Below are 21,927 nucleotides of genomic sequence, written 5' to 3'. Positions count from 1 at the left end.
ACAAGAGATGCAAGTTGGTTTGCAAAATGGCCAAACTCTTAGCTTTGTCTGCATCCAATTGGTTTCTTTAACTTAGTCGATAAAGGAGTATGTACTCAAATTCCATGCAGCTAAACTCACAACCTATTGAATTTGCATACAATATTTACAATTACAAGACATAAATCATAATATATTAGCAGCAAAAGAGAAATGAGAAAGTGAAAAGTAAAAAGATGCATACTTGAGAGAGAATTTTTAGTGCAAGAGTTTGCAAGTAAATAATTCCAAGAAGTACACTCAAGGAAAATCCAAGAAGAATTTTTGAAGACACAAGAAGAGCCTATATGCCCAAGGAAGTAATGACTCATTTGAAAGTGATGAAAGATTTTTGGAGAGTGAAAGAGAAGAAATTATTTTCATGGCCATGAAAATGAAAGAAGAAGCCCCAAGGAGCAAAGATAAAGAAAGTGAAAAGACTGAAAGTGAGGAAGATACTATGGCGGATCTTGTGATGTCACAACCTAAATGTTGTGGTGGTGCGGATTCTCTTTGGGCATGTACCCAGGGTTGGGACCCACCCATGATCGGGCAGCCACGTGTCCATGAGGGGGCCGACTTGCTGAGTGGGACGAAAACCCCACTCTTAATACTAGTGGGCACCATTCACCACTAGTTCGAGCTTTTGGCATAGTGGTTGCCTTTCTTGGTATTAGAGTCGAGGTCTCGAGGTCAAGCCCTACGGAGCGTGGTGGGCTGTGATGCACCAACCTAAATATTGCAGTGGAGCGGATTCTCGTTGGGCGTGTACCCAGGGTTGGGACCCACCCACAATCGAACAACCACATGTCCACGAGGGGCCCGACTTGCTGAGTTGGACGAAAACCCCACTCTTAATACTAGTGGGTGCCATTCACCACTAGTCTGGGCTTTTGGTGTAGTGGTTGCCTTGCTTGTGATGTCCCAACCTAAATGCTATGGTGGTGCGGATTCTCATTGTGTGTGTACCCAAGGTTGGGACCCACCCATGATCAGGTAGCCATGTGTCCACGAGGGGGCCGACTTGTTGAGTGGGACGAAACCCCACTCTTAATACCAAGTAAGGTAACCACTATGCGAAAAGCCTGGACTAGTGGTGAATGTCGCTCACTAGTATTAAGAGTGGGGTTTTTGTCCCACTCAGCAAGTTGGCCCCCTCGTGGACACATGGCTGCGCAATTGTGGGTGGGTCCCAACCTTGGGTACACGCCCAACGATTATTTGCACCACCACAACATTTAGGTTGGGACATCACAAATCTTGAGGAAGAGCTTACTGGCACCATCGACGAAATCAAAAGACTCAAGAAGAGGAACTCAAAGTTGAAAGATCAAATTCGAGAAGATGGTGAAAAATCCGAGAAGACAATTATGGAATTAAAGACTCAAGCTGAAGAAGCTAGACATGTTGAAGATGTTTTAAAAGAGCGACTAAGAGAAAAAATCTTGAAATGTGTGAAGCTTGAATTGGAAATTGTTTCCCTAAGGAAGGAGCTAGAAAAGGCTAAAGAACAGCTCAACAAAAACATAAAGTTTGATAAGAGTTCTGAAATGTTAGAAGATCTTATTAACTCACAAATATCTTATCAAAAATGGTCTTGGGTTTTGATGGTGAAAGCTCACAAAAGTTGGATTTAAGAATTATTTCACGACCCTTAAAAGTTCCAACAAAGAAGTAAGCAAGGAGGTGAACAAAGAAGAGAAGAAAACGAAAGAAAGCCAAAAGCAAGCTAACAAAGATGAAAGCATATAGGAAGATAAAGCCTCATAGTTTCAAAGAACCAACAAGGACAACCACAAATGGTCCTTCCCTAAAAGAAAGCCACGCACTTCCGGGTTCAACTATTCTTTTCATGGCTATTGTTTTTCATGTAATCAATATGTTTATAGAGCATTAGAGTATAGAGTGCATATAAGTAATGATTTTGGATTTTCAAAAAAGAACTTCAACTCATTTGCTCCTCTAATGGATTATAACCTCATACGCTATAAGCAAGGTTACCAGGAGACAAGGGTACTTGGAGACTCTGGAGACTGTTACCTGTACTGGTACGACTAATTTTCAAAAATAGGAGACACCGTTTTTTTTAATATAATTTTATTAATTTCCAAAAAAAATCATGACAGTGAACTTTGAAAACAAGAACAGTGGTAAAGTTTAACATTAACTTTAAAATTGAACAAAAACTGAAATTAAAATTGCTTATACTGCTCAGACCATACCCAATTTGAATTGTTTAGTGAAAATAAGGTAATATAGGTGTTGAGCACACTCAATATTGTCAGCTAAATAGTAAAGGCAATTTCTCTTTAGACTATTACAATGACAAGAAATCAATCTTCTCAAAAAGTCTACACTATCAGTAGATCCGATCACTATAACTTTGCATGGATTTTTGTCTTCATGCTAAATGGTTTCCTTATTAGTCATTTCCCTACAACTTTGCTTTGCTGCAAGCTTATCTTATTTATTTGCTTTACTTTTTTTGCCTTTTTACTTTTTTTGCCCCAAGTTTTCTAGCAGGAGATGTCAATTTTTGGTTGGGAGACGACAGGAGGCGGCAGCCAAAAGCACTCTATGCATCAAGAAGTTTCCGGAGACGTCTTTGTCTCCGAGACACGTCTCCAGGGGTAGGAGACGGGTCTCTTGGTAACTATGGCTATAAGTGTAACAATTTTGGGCACATAGCTAAGTTTTGTAGAAGTACTTTTATTGAGCCTTCAAGAAAAAATAAGAAAGAGGATGTTTGTGACCAGAAAAAAGATGAACCAAACAAAGTTTGGAAAAAGGAGCAAGAGACAAAGGAGGGATCTATGCTTGTACAGGTTGCTTTACATGCTCAAGGCGAGAGAAACCAATATTATTTTGATAGTGAATGCTCAACTCACATGATTGGTGACGAGAGAAAATTTCTCTCTTTGAAAAGAGTGAATGAAGGAATGATAAAATTTGGAGATAATGCTACTGCAAACATAAAAGGCAAAGGTACACTTAGTCTGGACAATGGAAGAACCAAAACAAAAGATGTCTTATATGTTGAAGGATTGAAGCATAATCTTCTAAGTGTGAGTCAAATGTGTGACCAAGGGCACACTTTTACATTTCATTCCGAAGGATGCAAAATTATGTTAGATGGAAAAGTATTAGCCAATGCTTATAGAACAGATGGAAATCTCTACATTCTTAATGAGGTTAAAAGTGAAAATGGCTGCATGGGGCAAGAAGATAAGAGTTGGTCATGGCATAAGAGGATGGGTTACTTGAACTTTGATAACATTGTGAAGATGAGCAAAAAGCAAGCTGTAAGGAACATGTCGGAAATGGAAAAATTGTCAAATACTATTTGCAAACAATGTCAATATGGCAAACAAACAAGGACAAGCTTCAAATCAAAGGAATACTATACATCAAATCCTATGGAACTTCTTCACACTGATTTGTGTGGGTCAATAAGGATTTAAAGCTTGCAAGGTGAGAACTATGTCATGTTGTTGATTGATGTTTATTCCAAGATGACATGGGTAGCGTTTCTTAAAGAAAAATCTGAAGAAATAGAGAAGTTTAAGGCATTCAAAGCCCTAGTGGATAATGAAACAGGGCTGAAGATCAAGTGCCTTAGATATGACAAAGGAGGAGAATTTACTTAAATGAATTTGAAGAATATCATGAAAGGCATGGGATAAGAAGACAATATTCAGCCACAAGAACTCCACAACAAAATGGAGTAGTTGAGAGAAAAAATAGAAGAATTCAAGGTATGGCAAGAGCTATGCTCAACAAATCAAAGATAGCTGATACTTTTTGGAAAGAAGCGGTTCATACAACTGTATACATTTCAAACCGAGCACATACTAAGGTAAATAACAACAAAATTCCTTATATGCTTTGGAAAGGAAGGCCTGCATTAGTAAAGCATTTTAAGGTTTTCGGAAGCGAATGCTATATAAGAAGGGATGAGGAAGATTTGGGAAAGTTTAACTCCAAAAGCGATGAAGGTATCTTCCTCGGATAGTCCACAAGCAGCAAAGCTTACGAGTGCTATAACAAGAGATTGCACAAAGTCTTTGAAAGTGCAAATGTGAGGGTTGACGAAGAAAGGCATCAAAAGGAGATAGTACAAGAATTTTATTATGATTAGGAAGAAAGCTGCAAAGAAGAGATAGAGGATGGAACTAAAATTGAAGAAGTGGAGAAAGAAAGTTCATCAAAGGCACCACCCAAGACACCATTTAAATTTGTCCAAAAGAACCATCTTGAAGATTTGATTATTGGAGACAAAGATACAAAAATTCAAACAAGAAAAAGACTTGCCAAAACAATGGAACATGCAAACTTGTGTTTACTTTCTAAAGTTGAACCAAAGAGCTTTTCAAAAACAAGTGAAGACAAGCACCGGATCAAGGCTATGGAGGACAAATTGGATCAAAAAGAGGAGAATGAAACTTGGGAGCTTGTCCCAAGACCTAAGGACAAGAATGTTATTGGAACCAAGTGGTTATTTCAAAACAAGCTGAATGAAGATGGGGAAGTCACAAGGAACAAAGCAAGGCTTGTGTGCACAAGTCGAATGAATAGATTTCGAACAAACATTTGCCCTTGTGCAAGATTAGAGGCTATCAGAATATTCTTAGCTCTTGCAAGTTTCAAGAATTCCAAATTTTACCAAATGGACATCAAATCAACTTTTCTAAATGGAAATCTCGAAGAGGAAGTGTATATTGAACAACTAAAGGTTTCATCTTCTCAAAGAATGAAGATTATGTATGTAGTCTGAAGAAGGCTCTTTGTGGACTAAAGCAAGTTTGAAGGGCTTGGTATTCAAGGTTAGACAAGTATCTTCAAGAGCAAGGCTTCAAAAGGGGAATAGTGGATAGCAACCTATTTATTAAGGACAAAGGAGATAAATTGATAATAGTTGTGGTATATGTCGATGACATCAGTTTTGGGGAAATAGTGACAAGATGTGCTAAGACTTTGCCTCCAACATGCAAAAGGAGTTTGAGATGTCTATGTTAGGTGAGCTATCTTTTTTTCTTGGTTTGCAAATTACCCAATCAGATAAAGGAATCTTTATATCACAAACCAAATATGTTAAGGAAGTGTTGAAGTTTAGAATGGAGGATTGTAATCTAGTAAGTACTCCTATGTTTACTGGGTGCAAACTGAGCAAAAAAGATGAATCCCCTGCAACAAATCAGACTATTTATCGATCCATGATTGGAAGTTTGTTGTACCTCACTGCTACGAGGCTTGACTTTATGCAAGCAGTTGGTTTGGTAGCATGGTTTTAGGTAGTTGTGAAGGAAAGCCATGTCAATGCAGTCAAAAGAATATTAAAATATTTGAAGGGAACTATGGAATTTGGATTGTGGTACTGTTGATGTGTATTTTGTACACGACCAAACATAGAATAAAATACCCAGAGGTATCTTATCCTCCCTTGAGTAAAGTCTTTGAATGCTGAAGATATCGCAAAAAGGATCAATCGAAAGGAGTTCAAGGTTCTGCTTTGTAGGGTCTCTACTCGCGGATAAGCTCTTTGTGGTATGATGTGATTTTGCTGGAATCACAAGGGGACTTACACTTGATGACCTGAATGTCTAATTTGCTGGAATCACAAGTCCTATTCACTAACTGGAAGACAAACAAATGGCAAAAGATGCAGGGTTCAGGAAGTCTACTCTACTATCTAGGATGCAAGAAGATGGATGAATGACTAGGTGGAGTCCTACTGGGCTGGGTCTTGCCATCAGGTTGAACAATTCAACACCAACTCAGTGCGATCTTCTAAGGGATGCTTCCAATACGTTCAAATCGTACACCATCTGACAATGATCACCATTCAAGATAATGCATGAACAATAGACGTGTAACGACTTAAGATTAAGCTCATTTTATGCCAGTTGACCACGCAGGGCCCACTTACCATCAGTAAGAGGCTAGTGGTATGGACTAGACAGATTCCACACAGGTGCATTCAACAATTTTCTTTACTCAATCTAATCATCTATTGTCAAAAATGAAGATTCAACAAGAGACCATGCATATTGCAAAGAAACAACTTATTCCACCATATCTTTAATGAAAAGAAGTCTTTACAATTAAGGCAACAATGTCTTGCCTTCTCTTCTTAATCTACTCTAATTGCTATTCTACTATTCTGGCCTCTATTACTAACTATTAACTATTAGCTATTATATGACTAACTATCCCCCTTTACAAATGAGGAGCCAGGGCTTATATAGTGCCCACGATACAATTCAATGGATTAGATCAATTTGAGATCAATGGCCGAGATTTTACAATGAAAACCCTAATTAGGGTTTGTTACAACAAACTTAATTCTGGCCAATGAAATAATTGCATTATTTGGACACATGTCTTCTCTGGAATATTCGACCAATGGAGAACTGGGGTAGGTACATCGAAGTTTGTGCCATCTCGGTGAGTCAGGTACATTGAATCTGGACACGCCGAGGTGGGCCAATCCGACTGGAGGAGTGATGATTGGGATGCCACCTTGTTCGACACTTGGTTGATGTTCAATTTGATGATATTTAGAAGCTAACTTTAATTAACTCTTCTGAACCTATTGGCTTCTTCAACGGACCCTTGCTTTAACCTCGTTTGTCTTTGATGTGCAGGATGGATGGTGTACCTTTCCTTCAAATGCTAGACTGGAAGAGGTCGTCCTTGATGATGCTGGGCTGGAGAAGGCCGTCCTTGATGATGCTGGACTGGAGAAGGTCGTCCTTGTTGATGCTAGATTGGAGAAGGTCGTCCTTGATGATCTAGTCCTGTGGAGGTCGTTATTTGATACCTACACAAAAGTTTAAAGTTAGGGTTTGAGTATAATATCTTAAGGTATAGGATTCAAGACCTTTCAAGGGAATAATTTAGATATTAATTTGAAAATGACATGAAAAATCCAAGAATTATGAATTTTCAAATTAATTATGAATGGAAATCAGATTTTACAAGACTTAGATTTTTAAAGATTGCTATGGAAATCAAAATAAACCTTGAATAAAAACTTCAAAAATCTGATTCTTCATACCTCCTCTTTGAATGCTTAACTATCAACCTTGGAAAATAAATAAAAGGAGATCAGAATTTGCTGGATAAGGACTGAATTTCTGGTCTTCCTTTGGATGAACTATGCTTCAATCAGCCTTCAAAAAACTTCGCCTTACACTAACCTCCAAACACTTAGCAAATTCTAGAAATTATCCTCCAACTTAGCAAGAAATTCGCCTCCAAATCAGGTAGAATTCGTTCCTCTAATCTGCTCTTCAAATTCGCATGAGAAGAATTGAATGAATGATTTACATTTGCTACAATACATCTCCCTTATATAGGGCACTCACCCTAATTCTCCATGAGGCCGACTTAGCAAATTAGCAATAAAATAAATCAAAATCCCTTTCAAAGGATGGCCGACTTGCTTAAAAAAAACAAAATAATAGGCTTGAGCGCTCACCTTAATTTTTAAAATTTTAAAATTAATTTCAAGGCTTGAAAGGTGAATTTTTTATTTATTTTAAGGCTTAAAAATTAATTAATTAAATTGCAAATGCCTTAATTCATGTGAACTTGATTTAGCTTCCCAAATGTCTTGAAATTGGCGAATTTAATGAAAATTATGGGCTAGCTTAGGAATGTCAAGGTTTGATCAAGGCTTAATAAAGCTTCTTTCCTCCTTAGGCATCAAAATATCCAAAGTGATGGTTTGAACCCCTTATCTCGACTTGCTCACTTCATAAATCAAAAATCTTCACAACCTAGATTTGCAAATTCCGATGTCCTTGTCTTCACAGTCTTGTAACTTGCCTTTGACTCAATCTAACAAGGTTGAATGATAGGCTTTTTGATGATTTCGCCCTGGACCCTTTGGAAGGGTCAGGAGCGATTTTTCTAATTAGGACTTGAGTACCTTGTTTTCTTGACTCCAAAATCTTCCGGAAGGCGAGCTCATGTTTGTTTTGACCTAATCAAAGTCTTGCATTTCAAATTTTAGCATTTCACATGAGTAAATTAGGTGAAAAATGTGAATTTCGCCCTAGACCCTTTGGAAGGGTCAGGAGCAATTTTTCTCTTTTTAGGTCAAAATTCACCTTAGTTTGATCATTGACCTCCTCCAAGACAATTTCCAGGACCTATTCATCTCACCTACTGAGTTGACTCATCAATATTTTGAAGGAAATACCACCCTTTTGGGAATTTCGCTCTGGACCCTTTGGAAGGGTCAGGAGCGAAATTCACCTCTCAGGCCAATTTTCTAGTCTCCTTCACTTCAATTCATCAAAACTTACTTAGTTTGAGTCCACTTCTCAACTTGCTATCATTGATTTGATCTTCACAAGGCGAAAAGGGTCACTTTTGTTCAACAACCTAGCCAGGGACAGGACCTATCCTGAATTTCGCTCTGGACCCTCTAGAAGGGTCAGGAGCGAAATTCACTCTTGAGCTCAAAATTCACACTTTTTAAAGGTCCAAATCTCTCCAAGGCATTCCAAATGGCTTTTTTCACTATAGTCTAGGCCTAGTTTTACTCAGATCTTTGGAGGAAAAGGTGACTTTGATGTTTTTCGCCCTGGACCCTTTGGAAGGGTCAGGAGCGAAATTCCTTGCTTAGGCTTACTCCTCCATCATTTTAACTTCAATCCACCTCACAAGGTTAGGAAATAGTCTTCTTCATTCACTCCATCCAAGTTTGATTTGTTCTTGCAAGGCAAAATAGGGGATTTTAGGATTTTCGCCCTGGACCCTTTGGAAGGGTCAGGAGCGAAAATCTTCCTCTGACCTAGAATCATCACTTTTGGAAGCCAACATCAACTCAAAGGTGGTCTCAAGGGCAATTTCTACCTTGGTCTAGTCTTGTCTTAGCACAAACTTAAAAGGAACACATTGGTTTTAGGATTTTCGCTCTGGACCCTTTGGAAGGGTCAGGAGCGAAAATCAGGTTTTAGGGCAATTTTCCAATCCTTTCATCCTCAAATCACCTCCAAGGCATAGAACATCTTGCCTCACTCCTTTCCAAGTCATGAAAATCAAAATCTTGTCTTAAATTGCAAGGAAAAAGGAGAATTTGGAAATTTCGCTCTGGACCCTTTGGAAGGGTCAAGAGCAAAATTTTCATTAGGCTTAAAAAATTTCCTTCTTAGCAACCAAAATCCACTCTAAGGCAAACCAAATGCCTTCTCACACCCTTGTCTAAGTTTAGTTTTGTCCAAAATTTGGAAGAAAAGATGACTTTGAGGATTTTTCGCTTTGGACCCTTTGGAAGGGTCAGGAGCGAAAATCTCTTCTAGGCTCAATTCCTTCATCTTTCATGATTTCTTGCAACTTCAAGTCACTCCAAGGGGCAATTCCTTCTTGATTTTACCTTATCCCACACTTAGCAAAACTTTGATAGCAAAAAGAAGTTTTGAGAAAATTCGCCCTGGACCCTTTGGAAGGGTCAAGAGCGAAATTCTCAATCTTGACCAAAAATCTTCATTTTTTCAACTTGAAACTTCTTTGCAAGGTAGGATTTCATGTTTCATTGTGCTAGGAATAAAGTTTCATGTCCAAGAAAGGCTAAAAATAGGTTTACAAAGAATTTCGCTCTGGACCCTTTGGAAGGGTCAGGAGCGAAATTTCCTTTCCTGGCCAGAATCCTTCATTTTCACAACTTCTAAACATGCCCAAGGATTTCAATATGTTCATTCTTCCTTTCATCATGTCTTGGACACCTCAATTTGACCAAACCAAGCAAAAAATGTCTCTTATAGAGATTTTCGCTCTGGACCCTTTGGAAGGGTTAAGAGCGAAATTCTCCATTTGGGCTAAATCCTTCATTTTTTAGTTCAAAACAACCTGAAGAGGCAAAAGCAAGTTATTCTTCTTCCATCCATGTCAAAAAACTTGAACTTCTTTAATGCAAAATAAGAGCTTTTGGGAATTTCGCTCTGAACCCTTTGGAAGGGTCAGGAGCAAAATTTCCCTTGCCCAAAATTCTTCATTTTCTCATGCTTTCAAATCTTCAAAGGTGACAATTATGTCTAGCCTTCCTTCCAAGATACCCTGCACATCAAAATTTAGCCAAAGTTAGGGAGAAATGAGCTTTAAGAAGATTTTCGCTCTAGACCCTTTGGAAGGGTCAAGAGCGAAAATCTCATTCCAGACCATATTGCTCACTTTTCAAGTTTCAAACCACCTCATAAGGCAAAGTTAGGTCATTTTCCAAGCTAGGAACAAGGTTGCAGGTCTATCCAAGGCAAGAAATAGGGTTTATGATCAATTTCGCTCTGGACCCTTTGGAAGGGTCAGGAGCGAAATTCGCTTTGGACCCTTTGGAAGGGTCAGGAGCGAAATTTGACATTTTGAACTCTCCGTCAAGATCATTTTATGGAATATAACATTTAAATATAAGTGAGTTATATTCCATATATACTTTCAGGATGTTTGAGAGTGGTTTCGGACCTCCAGGAGTTATATTGCAAAATCTAGTTTTTGGAGGATTCTTCAGTTTTCCAGACTTAGTCAAATTTCAAGATCAAGACATTCCAGACTTAGCCAAGTCAAATTTCAAGATCAAGACATTCCAGACTTAGCCAAATTGACCTAGCTTGGACCTTCAAGGATGATACCCACTCACAAAGCAAGACACAATTAGCAACAAGAGCAAAACCAGGCCCTAAGGAAGATTCTCAAAGAAATCCTAACCTGGAGCACCTGCTGACTCCTCTGGCTCAAGCAAAGCCTACCATCCTATTGATCCCCTGGCGACACTCAAAATGCAAAGGCTAACAGACAAACCCTAAACACCTAGAAAGCAAACCCCAGAAAGCAAAAACAGTAGGGGTCCCCATTTGCAATGGGGCGATGCGTGAATACGTCACAACAGGTAACCAAGAGCTGAAGATTTCACCCTTATAGCATATACGAATGCGGATTGCACAAGCAATGTTGATAATAGAAAAAGCACAAGTGGAGGAGCATTCTTTCTTGGTAACAATCTAGTATCATGGTTGAGTAAGAAACAAGCTTTAGTTTCTTTATCTACAATAGAGGCATTAAATATTGCAGCAGCAGTGTGTTGCGTACAGGTTTTATGGATGAAACAAACTTTGAAAGACATTAAAGTTGAGTATGAGTGTCCTATCTCCATATTTTGTGATTATACAAGTGCTATTAACATCTCAAAGAATCTAGTTATGCACACTAATACAAAGCATATTCCAATTAAGTATGATTTCTTGAGGGAGCAAATACTTGAGCAGCAAGAAAAGTTAGAATATGTTACTAGAAAGGAGCAGATTGCAGATATTTATACAAAGCCTCTTCCAAAAGAGATTTTTGAGTACCTAAACAAGAAATTGGGAGTGAAGTCACTCTCATCCATTCACTAGTCTTTCAAGAGAAGCATTGTCCAAGGGGAGCTATTCATTGCTTTATTCAATTAGCCCTGGATACCCTTTGCCATTGATGTCAAAGGGGGAGAAGTTGAGTAAGGGGGAGCATTACATTCCAGGGAAGCATTTCGGTCAGCCTGTTGCATTCAGTAGATCATTATAGGATTGCCATCAATGACAAAGGGGGAGTTTGTTGAATTAATTGTCATTGATGTCAAGGGCCTTTCAGTGGCAGGCATTTTGGAGTAGAGTTAGGAAATTTATTTGAGCAAATCCATTGAGTTTAATAAGCCTTAGAAGAGAAGAGATGCTATAAATAAATAAGAAGCAGCAAATAATTTATAGCCTCATAACAAATATTAAATGCTAGCCAACCTAGCCAAAGGGAAGTTCTTTTTAAATTAAATAAAAACATCTCATGTCTTGGGCAACCTCCCTTGGGCTAAGCACCCACCCTGGTGGAAGAAAAACAATGCACAATTGCTGGCCGACCTTGTCATGTTAAGCGCCCAATTTGGAGGAAGATTTAATATTAAAATAAAAATAGCTTCGTTATGCTTGGCCGACCTAGAAAAAGGGTTATGCTGGCCGACCTAGAAAAAGGGTTATGCCTGTTCATGTGCAGAGGCATTTAAGGTGTATAAATAAAGGTTGTTTTGGAGGTCATTTTTGCATTCATTCATTGAATATTATTCCTATTCTAAGAGCAGATTTGCACCAAAGAAGAGCAGATTTATGTGAGCAGAATTTATGAGATTAATCTGTCTCATGCTTGTGAAGCTTCTATGGTGAATTCATGCAAGATTCATAAGGGCATTTTGTGAAGATATATCAGATTTGTGAACATATTTTTGAAGACTATATTGCAGATCTGAGTGAGGGTTTGAGAGCAGAATTTCAAGGCAGATTTGTGTGAAGGGAGTGGGTGGATTTTTGATAAAGTCCTTGAAGGGATCTAGGGCAGATCTAACAACATTATAATCGCTTTGTTCTCAAAGGTTGATGCCTTTGCAAGTTTAGGAGGTTGAAGCCTCTTACTCAAAGAGATCGGAGTCTCTTGCTGAGTTGGTGCTCAGTGGAAGGGATTGGCATCTCTTGTGGGTTGGTGCCTACAAAGTTTATAGAAGTTTTCAATAAAAGAAATATTTTGCTGTGGTTTTCTCCCATAAGGGTTTCCACGTAAAATCATGTTTGCATCTTGTGTTCTAATTTGCTTGATCTAACTTGCGTGGATGTTTTGATTATTGCTTAAGATTGCTAAAGCTATAAATTGAAAAAGTTGTTCCTATACCGATTCGCCCCCCCTCTTAGTGTAAGTGTGTATGTGTTTCTTCACTTACGGAGAGTGATCTTAATCAGCAAACTTGCTTAGTGCGCCTTGAACCCAGACGAGTCTAGTCAGATCCTTGGTGAATCTTGTAACAATGGATCATACTCTAAAGGAAGGATCTCTAACTACTAGGTAAATAGGAACTTTTAAGAAAATATCTGATATTTATGAAATAAATGCAGGAAAAAAAATGAACAAGTAAATTAATTTTCCTTGTAATTTACACACAGCATTACATGAAAAAATTTACATAATTATGGAGTTTGAATTTTTTAAGCTACGTCTCTGTCTAGGAATGCCTATGCTAGAGGGAAGGATTGAGTGTTAAAATTGTCAACATGGAAAGAAAAATGGCTCATCTTAGAAAGAAGAATTCAATCAATTAAAGTATGTCTACAAGTAGTTTCAAAATAGAATTACAAGAAAGAATTTGCATAATTATGGAGTTTGAAAGTTCTAAGCCACCAGGTATGTCTTGGAATGCCTATTCTAAAGGGAAGGATGGGTGTTGGAAGGGACTGGTAGATTGAATTTAGACAAAACTGACAATGTGGAAAGAAAAGTGGTCTGTCTTACAAGAAGAATTAAATCAGTTAAAGCACATCTACATGCATATTCAATATACGTGAAGTTGGTATTTCAAAAACCAAGTAAAACAGTAAGAGCTGCTACAAGAGTACAAAATAATATTTTCTGGAATTAAATGAGTAGAAAAAGAAAATTCTCCTGATGGTCTCATAAAAATATGTCCACCACATAAAATGGGGATTTGACCTTGAGAGCCTTGAATTTCATGAATTCAGCTTTGGGAGCAAAGATAATATGAAGTATATAAAGAAAAGATCAGGTTAGAAGCAAGGTTGTTAGAAGGATGCATTTGAATAGATGAAGTTGAATGGCCATTTATATAAGAGCCTAATCCTTGTGGTTCTAGATGGAGTTTTTTGAGGTGCATCCCAATGTTTCTATAAGTTTTTTGGACAAGATGAAGCATTCACAGGGATGACGAAAAGTTTCCCAATATTCAAAGACAGTTACTATAAATATATATCTAGGTTGCCGTTTCGGGTTCGGGTTCGAAAAACCGGTACGCCGGTACGACAAAATTTTGAAAAGGGGTTTGGGTTCGTTAGTACAAAAACATTTGTTTCAACTTTCAACAATTTAAAGTTTGATCATCAAATGGATTCTCTAATTCGTCATCCTCATTCTCCTCCTCCTCATCATTGACATTGACATTAGATGAATCAATGCCAATGCCACTTACACTTGCACTTGCACTTTAAGTTTGCTCGCTATCTGAGTCATCAAATGCAACAAGCTGAGAAGTGAAATCATCCAAATCAGTATGTTTTGGCTCCATATCCCACATCTTCGTTTCCCCTTGCTTGTATTCATATTGCTTGTGTGAAATGAGCCAAGTTAATGTTTTAAAACTCACTTTTAGGGTCATATTTTTATTTTTAATGTGGTGGAATTAAAAAAAAATTAAATTTTGCAAAAAAAAAAAATCCATTTTTGGGCTGTCAGACCCCTGGGTTCGACCTGGGTCCTCTTGGGTTCGCCCTGGTTCGAACCAGGCCTGTGAATCACGAACCCTGTCCGAACCACAGGCGAACCAGACCTGAACCCCGAACTAGGACCGGACCGGACCGGTACCAGGGGTCTAGGGGGCCGAACCCGGTAACTCAAATATATATAATAATATTTGAAAATTAAATTACAGAATCTGAAAATTAAATTACAGAATCTGAAAATTAAAAAAAAAACTAAAAATGTAGAAGATTTTAAATTTTTATTTATGCCGAGGGGTGTGATCTGTTGGGGCAACTTAATGTTCACAATTGCATTTAAAATAAAAAGAAATTCATATAAACGAAAATAAGGGGCCCTGTATGCAGAGACAGTAGCAGGTATATCATTCCTTTGTTGGTCTTCAGATCCATCTGCCATCAGCTCATCACTGCTTCTGTTAAATGTTGCAAGCAAATCAGAAACATGTTTGACGTATATTCAACTATGGGATGATGGTTGAAGAAAAATGAATATAATTCAAATAGTTTTGCCAGATTCAGAGATCCAGAACTTTGTGTGAACATTGAACTTGGAGTATTGTTGAATCAATTAAATGATTAGCATGGGTTACTAGCAGCAGTATGGAAGGATGCTTGGCAATGAAGTAGCTTGAGCACAGTTGTACAAATCCTACTCATGGTCAGAGAAAAATGAATCTGGATTTAGAGATCTAGAATTCTGTGTGAACATTGAACTTGGACTATTGTTGAACCAATTAAATGATGAACATGGTGTTGTCTCAATTTTTGAACTTTCAAAAAATTGACAAACCCTACAAATTTTTATTCAAAATTCGTAGTTTTCTTCTCTAAGGCATGTTTTACGAGGTTTAAAACTCATATTTGTTAATGTCATATCATCAGTGGGTGTGTTTGTCATCGTTGTCCAAGTCTTGGTTGGTTTTTGCTTTCATTTTCCTAGCTTTTTGTGGAATTTTGGGTTTTGAGTTCCTCAATACTAGTAGAAATTTTTTGTAGTCACTACAAGTAGGAACTTTTTGCAGTCATTGCAAGCAGGAACTTTTGTTCAATTTGCAAGTAAATCAACTTTACTTGTAATCGGGGTTTTGAAACCCGATTACAAGTTAGTTTGTTTTTTTATAAAGTATATTTTACTTGCAATCGGGTTTTTTAGGACCTGATTACAAGTTCGCTTTATAAAAGAAAAGAGACACACTTGGTCACTTGCAATCGCGTTCTAGAAACCCGACTACAAGTACGTAGGGATTATCTTCTCTTGCAAGTTAAAATTACTTGCAATCGGGTCTCTAGAATTCGATTGCAAGTCCTTCATGTTTCACCTTTGCATTATACTTGCAATCGGGGTTTTAAGACCCAATTGCAAGCATGATCTCCCATTGGCTTCCTTCTTGCTATCATCTTCGCTTGCAATTTGGCCTTCAAAACCCGATTGCAAGCCAATATTGCATGAGTGTTTTGATGTGCTTCACTTGCAATCGGCTCTTGAAACCCCGATTGCAAGTTTATACCTTCCTTGCAATCTTGCTTCATCTTCACTTGCATTTGGGTCCCCAAGGCCTGGTTGCAAGTGTAAGCAACTTGCATTCTTCCAATTCCACATTCCAAGTTCGCTGCAATCCACTTGCACTTGCAAATTACCTTCCAAAACCCGATTGCAAGGAGTCTCAATGCATGTAAGGACAATAAGAAAAAGCCAGTGCTGTCATATGTTGATGGCAGTAATGATGTAAAATGAAAAGAGTACGTTATCATACGCACAGAGAGGATCAAACTATCATGAACTATGAAGCAGAGAACAGTGGCTAAGTCAAGTCCTATCTAAAATCAGGGATGACAGTTCTAGTCTCACCATTGGGAATATTTTCTTTTCTTTACTAAATGTGGAGGTCAATGCCATGATAAGAGAGAACTTGAAAAATGAAGGAGTAGTGCAGTAGAGGAATGCATTGTAGCAATGCTAGGTGGTAAAACGTTGTGTCTTTCACTATCATAGCAGCCAATAAAGAATGTTCATTATCTTCAAGTTCAGTGGTTGCTCTCCATAAGGTCACTGCCATTACCATTCATGGTCAAATGATGCAAGTTGATTTTCCTGGACAAATACCTTCACCGATCTCAAATACTTCAAGTTCTAACATCTTGTAGTAGCATGAAGACCTCTTAGATAGAGGATGATGTAAATAAAGTCGTGTCCGAGACACTTAGATTATGCATTTGTAATTTTCCTTTGAAAAATTACATGTAATGCCAAAAATTGTAATTGCAAGTAGTCACATTACTTGTATTCTTGTAACTTGTAATTACATATAAACAAATTACAAGTCGAAAGACAGTAGGACTGTAATTTGGAATAAGTTAAAGTTAGTTAGAATGCTCCCATGTTTTTCTCACAGCTCTCACCTATATATAGGAGTGCGGTCCTTGTAATTTTTATCTTTTTAGCAAGCAAGAAAACTCTGCAGAAATTTACAGTGATAAAGACACTGTGTTTTATACTTGTAAATTGGTTACTCAAGCAATATAAACTTAAAGAGGACATTTGAGTTTCAGACTTTGCGTTGAGGCTTTGTTCATATATCATTGTTTTCTTATGTCACAGTGATATATTTTTCTGCATACACTTGAGATTCTAGTGAGGTTGTTGGAAAGAGCTTTAATCTAATTTCTTGTAGACTTTGTGCTGCAAATATTGAGGATTAAATTAGCATAGTTAAGTGTTCATAATATAGAAAAGTTACAAGACTTTGTGCTTGTAATTGTTCCTATTCATAGTAGTTTGGAGTGCATCATATTGACAAACTTTGAGCTATTGTATGTTGTACCTTGTTATCATACTAATCATTGTGCAAGGTAGATAGGATAGTAGAAAAGTGAAGACTTTGAGCTTTGTTTCTACATTCCCGTCCTAGGGAATTTACGGGAGACTTTGCATTTTCATGGAAACTTCACTTCCTTTTATATAAGAATCTCTGTAAGTGTTGAAATTACTTAAGTTCTTGAATTTGTTACTTTAGTTGCAGTTTCTTTTCTTTAAAGAGAAAAGAATATCATCTTTTCTGAAAAAAGAGAAAAGGATGTTGTCCCACCCAAGTTAGATTAGTGTTTATAGGTTATAGTTAATTTGTAATAGTAGGAAAGGGGGAGCCTTCCCTTAGAATAAGGAGGGTTTTTAACTCACACGTTGTGGTTGAAACCATAATTTTGCACGCCTTCCCAGGTGTACCAAAATTTCAACCAACACATAGGTTACCACAGTTGCAGCAGTTTGAAAGGATTCCTAGCAAGGAAGTAGCCTGAGCACAGCCACATAAATCCTACCATTCTTGTCATCACATACATAGTTTATCACAACTATACTTGGTCAGCCCACCAAAATGCACGTATATGATCATCTACATGAAACTCATTAAATGGTAATAAGGTGTAGCCATTGTCTTTGTCTATCCACATTGCAGAATTGACTGCAGCCAAACAATATATTGATTTTGTGTCCCCATCAAGTGATTCTCCATGAAAGAATGCTGATCTAAATTTCATGCTATGGACAACTCATTGGATGAGGGGGGCAATTATCTCAGGGCTAATCACATGATTGAGGACAATTTTGTGCAGATTGTTGATAGATTCCAGAGTTACATCTTTCACAAAGCATTATTTAATTTGATTCGTAACTGCGTTAGGGTTTTATATGTGTAACAAGGACATATACAAACCATGTAATCCTACTTTGATGTGGTTATTTGCTTATACAACACCATATTTTATTTATTTATATATGTTTCAGTTTTTGTTCAAGGAACAAACCCAATGGGCTAAACTATAATATCCACTGCTAAAGCAATAACATGACTCATAATTATTTCATTTCCTTAATTTTCTGTCTGTTATAAATACCTCAAATTTGAAACATTTTAATTTCATCCTCGACAACATTCCCTTTCATTAAGTTCCATTTGTTTAATTCAGCTTAAATTCAACTCCACCATCAATCCTGTCCCTGTGTGCTCCATATGTCATATTATTGATGTCATTGCCATTGTTTTCTTTGAATAATCTGATTGAAGTTTTTTCCATGTTTGCCATGGTGGTGATTTTCATTTTTGTTTAGAGGTCAGAGTGTGCGTTTGTAATAAACTTTTTTGAGTTATGGGGTAGCTAATTTTTTAGAATGGTAGGGAAATTGAGCAGTCTAGTGACTACTGTTGCACAATATTCTTTCATGTTACATGTTTGCCGAGTCTTTGCAAAGGTTTAAGATCTTTTGGGAGGTCATTTGGAGGGGCAAGTCTTATATCCGCAACTTCTTTCAGTTTTCCCTAGGGTATCATATGTTCCTTAACATTGTCTTCTTTGGTTTGAATATTATTGTACCATTCAAGAACCTGCTTGCTTGACGTTTACTATGATTTTTGAAACTTAATCTTGTATTTCACAAAAGAAGTGGCCGATGCAAACTATGATTGGTGAGATACTTTGTTGTTTCCATTTAAATTCTGTGGGTTTTTTTCTCTTAAATCTCTTCAATGGGGAATGCAGAAATGAGAACTTTCTTATTGTTCCTTCAAATAGTTTTCTACGCTCCAATAGGGCTTTGACTATTTATCCATGTACTTTATAATTACTTCTGATTTGCATTTGTATGGCTTGTTTCTGTGTATTTCATAATTATTGTTTGAAGATAGGTTTTGCTTTATAATATTTGCATCATTTGCTCCATTTGGTCGTTGTTTGCTTGGTCTAGAGAGGCAGGGTTGGAGACAGCACTAATTTTTACTTGTTTTTATACAACTGACATGTTTTCTCCTCCTAGGAGATACATGCACTCACCAAAAAAATAAAAAAATACAAGAAATCTGTAGGTTTATGAGAAAGAATTCATGAAGGCTTAGACCCTAGAAATCATTCCTTTCATTGCTTGTACCTTTGGATACCTTTCTCGGTATAACTTAAACGTATGGGCAATAAATGACATAACATGTGTGTATTTATCTATGCATAAGATCATAGCACCAATCAATATTGATGTGTGAATCAACTTACAGGCACCTGACTATACATTTGAAGCAGACAAGCCCAGAAGCATTTGATGTATATGCACAATGACCTGTGGATCAGCCTTTAGTCCATTGAATTACCTATCTGTAGATAGTCAGGGCCCAGGAACGATGAGTTGGTTGGAGTCCTTAATTAGGGAGTATAATCCCAACAATTCGGGTAACGTAAGGATGGTGAGTAGTTGGTTGAACCCTTAATTATTGAGATACAATCCCTAACAGGATTGGCTATGAACATCAAGGAACATTCTTCCAAGGACAGGTTTGGTGATGATTGTTCACTATATCAAGCCTTAATGCTCGGTTTCTTATATTCATGCGTGACCCATTTGTAGTGATTTTGTAGGTTGATATTGTATGTACCACAAAGAAATACGACACTAGAAGCCCAAGAACAAAAAAATAACTAACCAGGGGATGAACCCAAAATGGGTAAGCCCCATGCATAACTAACACTATGTACTTCAAGTATTACAAATAACTAGGAGAGATAGCTACTTACTAAAAGAGGATATAACTGATGGAGATCAAAACTTAGAGGTGAAAAGTAGCCCTAATTCTACATGTGTAAAGAAGAAATGGACCTCTGTCCTCATCAACCACCATGGAAGTGCCAAAGCAAGATCCGATTATGCCCATAGGAGAGTGGTCTGGACTAAGTGGGGCTTGGCTGAGCAGAGCCTGGACACATGCAAAGAACATATCCTAGGGTATCTTAGCAATGCATGCTCCTTGGATCTCCTGGAATAACTAGTGCAGGACAATGTGATTCACCAATATATTACCATTTGAATTGGTAATTGAAACCTCCAAATGATGCTTAACAAGTCCAAACATTGGAATATATTGAAAGGAGATAATTAATGTGGCGGTCCAAATAATTTCCGTGCAAAGACAAGGAGATAATTAATGTCAGTCCAAAGAATTTCCGTGCAAAGACAAGAAGATAATTAGTGTGGTAGTCCAAAGTGCTTTCTGTGCAAAGACATGACATCTAAAGATGACTGCTCCCTAGAGGTAAATTTCTGAGCTTCATTGATTGAATTTGGGGTAGCTGAAAAAAGTAGTGAGCAGTTCTTGTGAATGTATAAGGGAGGACGAGAGACAAACTCTGATTTTTTTCATCTGTTGTAATTTGTAAATCCAAAGTCACAATATTATTTCTAATGGTTTGATAAAGATGAAATTGCATTTTTTGTTTTGTTTTTCTTTAGTTAATGTATAAGGTTATTAATCAGAGCATGGCTGTTTTCTTGCAGATGGGAGAATTTCAGACGACATTTGCAAGCCATGCGACGGCATAGTGATGTTAAAGGAGTTGAAATTCGGAAGGCTAATGCATCAATATATACCTTTCCTACACCAGATTGTATGTGCCGTGAGAAAACCTAGGTGATGAATGTGTCACACATGGTACATAATGGAGAATATTTCTTTAGGCACCTTTGTATCTTCCGTAATCTCACAGGTGCAGCCCAGAGGGATTCTTTGTTTTTACACAAATGCATTTGTTTGGATCTTCACATATTCTTTTATTGGATATATTGATTTGAAGAGGGGAAGTGGTCGTGGACCAAGGTTATATACATCAGCACTAGATTGTGGAGCACATTGGCTCTAATTTTGAATGTAGGTTTCGCAGTGATACATGATAGGATGATACTGCCAGAGAAGCGTCACATGTTATTACTTATCAAGATGAAGACAAAACTGGTGATATTTGTGCTTTCCGAGTCCTCCAGGGAAAGAGAGCCTCCATTTGGTGCTCGATTACACGATTGGCTTGTCCCCTTATTGTACATGCAGCAGAATGAGAGCGTGCAGTGCTTTGTCCTTGTAAAGGAAGCAAATTTTTCCAATAATGCCCATACATATGGGAGATTGTAATATTGTGCTCGGCAAATTTTGGTGACTGCTTGACTAAGATTCTTGTGCCAAGTAGTTTAAATGGCACTACTTTTCTGTATATTTATTTTCCATTTTTGGTTAGTCTGTTGGCCTCTTCATGAACATTTCATTTACTGTTTTTTAGGTTGCATCCCTACTGATGCGTAGTTTTGGAAAAGTTCAGAATATTGGCTTCTAAATGCATTCGAATCAACCTCATGTTCCCATGCGGCTGCTTAACTCTATTTTCTATTTTAAGCAGTAAGTGTTCCATGCAACTTTAAAATTGTGAAGAAAAGGATAATTTAGAATCTTTCCCTATTTTGGTGGAGCAGCTATTGTTTAGGAATTAAAAATAAGCCATGGAAGAAAAGCAGGGGCTGGAAACTAATCAACAAAAATGTCATGTGGCTCCACAATTTGCTCTCCCTCTTTTTTAAAGATTTTATTTCTATTTTTGTTTTCAATTTTCAAGTGCACAAACTAATATTAATACTATTAATACAAAGTTAAGATGTTTTGTTTAAAAATAAGCAGCAAAGATAAATATTCATGAGGCTAGCTGCTCCACAAATAATTCCTAAAAATATTGAGCAGCGGTTGCTAGTCAAAATAAGCTTAGCAGCCGCATGAGAACATGTCCTTATCCATAAAAAAACATTGTAAAATAGTATCGTTACTATGTC

General features: G+C 37.4%; 1 protein-coding gene across 2 annotated transcripts in view; it reads left to right on the top strand.

The window, feature by feature from the left end:
* LOC131026659 (protein ESMERALDA 1) overlaps positions 1 to 21,481 on the top strand; it is a 169,918-nt gene extending 148,437 nt beyond the window's left edge. For both annotated transcript variants that reach the window (XM_057956582.2, XM_057956580.2), the window contains exon 11: positions 20,614 to 21,481. In XM_057956582.2, the coding sequence (XP_057812565.2) occupies positions 20,614 to 20,746 (133 nt within the window). In that variant the 3' untranslated portion in view covers positions 20,747 to 21,481. The remainder of the gene's footprint in view (positions 1 to 20,613) is intronic.
* The last annotated feature ends 446 nt before the right edge of the window (positions 21,482 to 21,927 follow it).

The sequence above is a fragment of the Cryptomeria japonica genome, chromosome 11 (genome assembly GCF_030272615.1).
Source record: "Cryptomeria japonica chromosome 11, Sugi_1.0, whole genome shotgun sequence".
NCBI lineage: Eukaryota > Viridiplantae > Streptophyta > Pinopsida > Cupressales > Cupressaceae > Cryptomeria > Cryptomeria japonica.
This window is presented reverse-complemented; position numbering and strand designations above follow the sequence as displayed.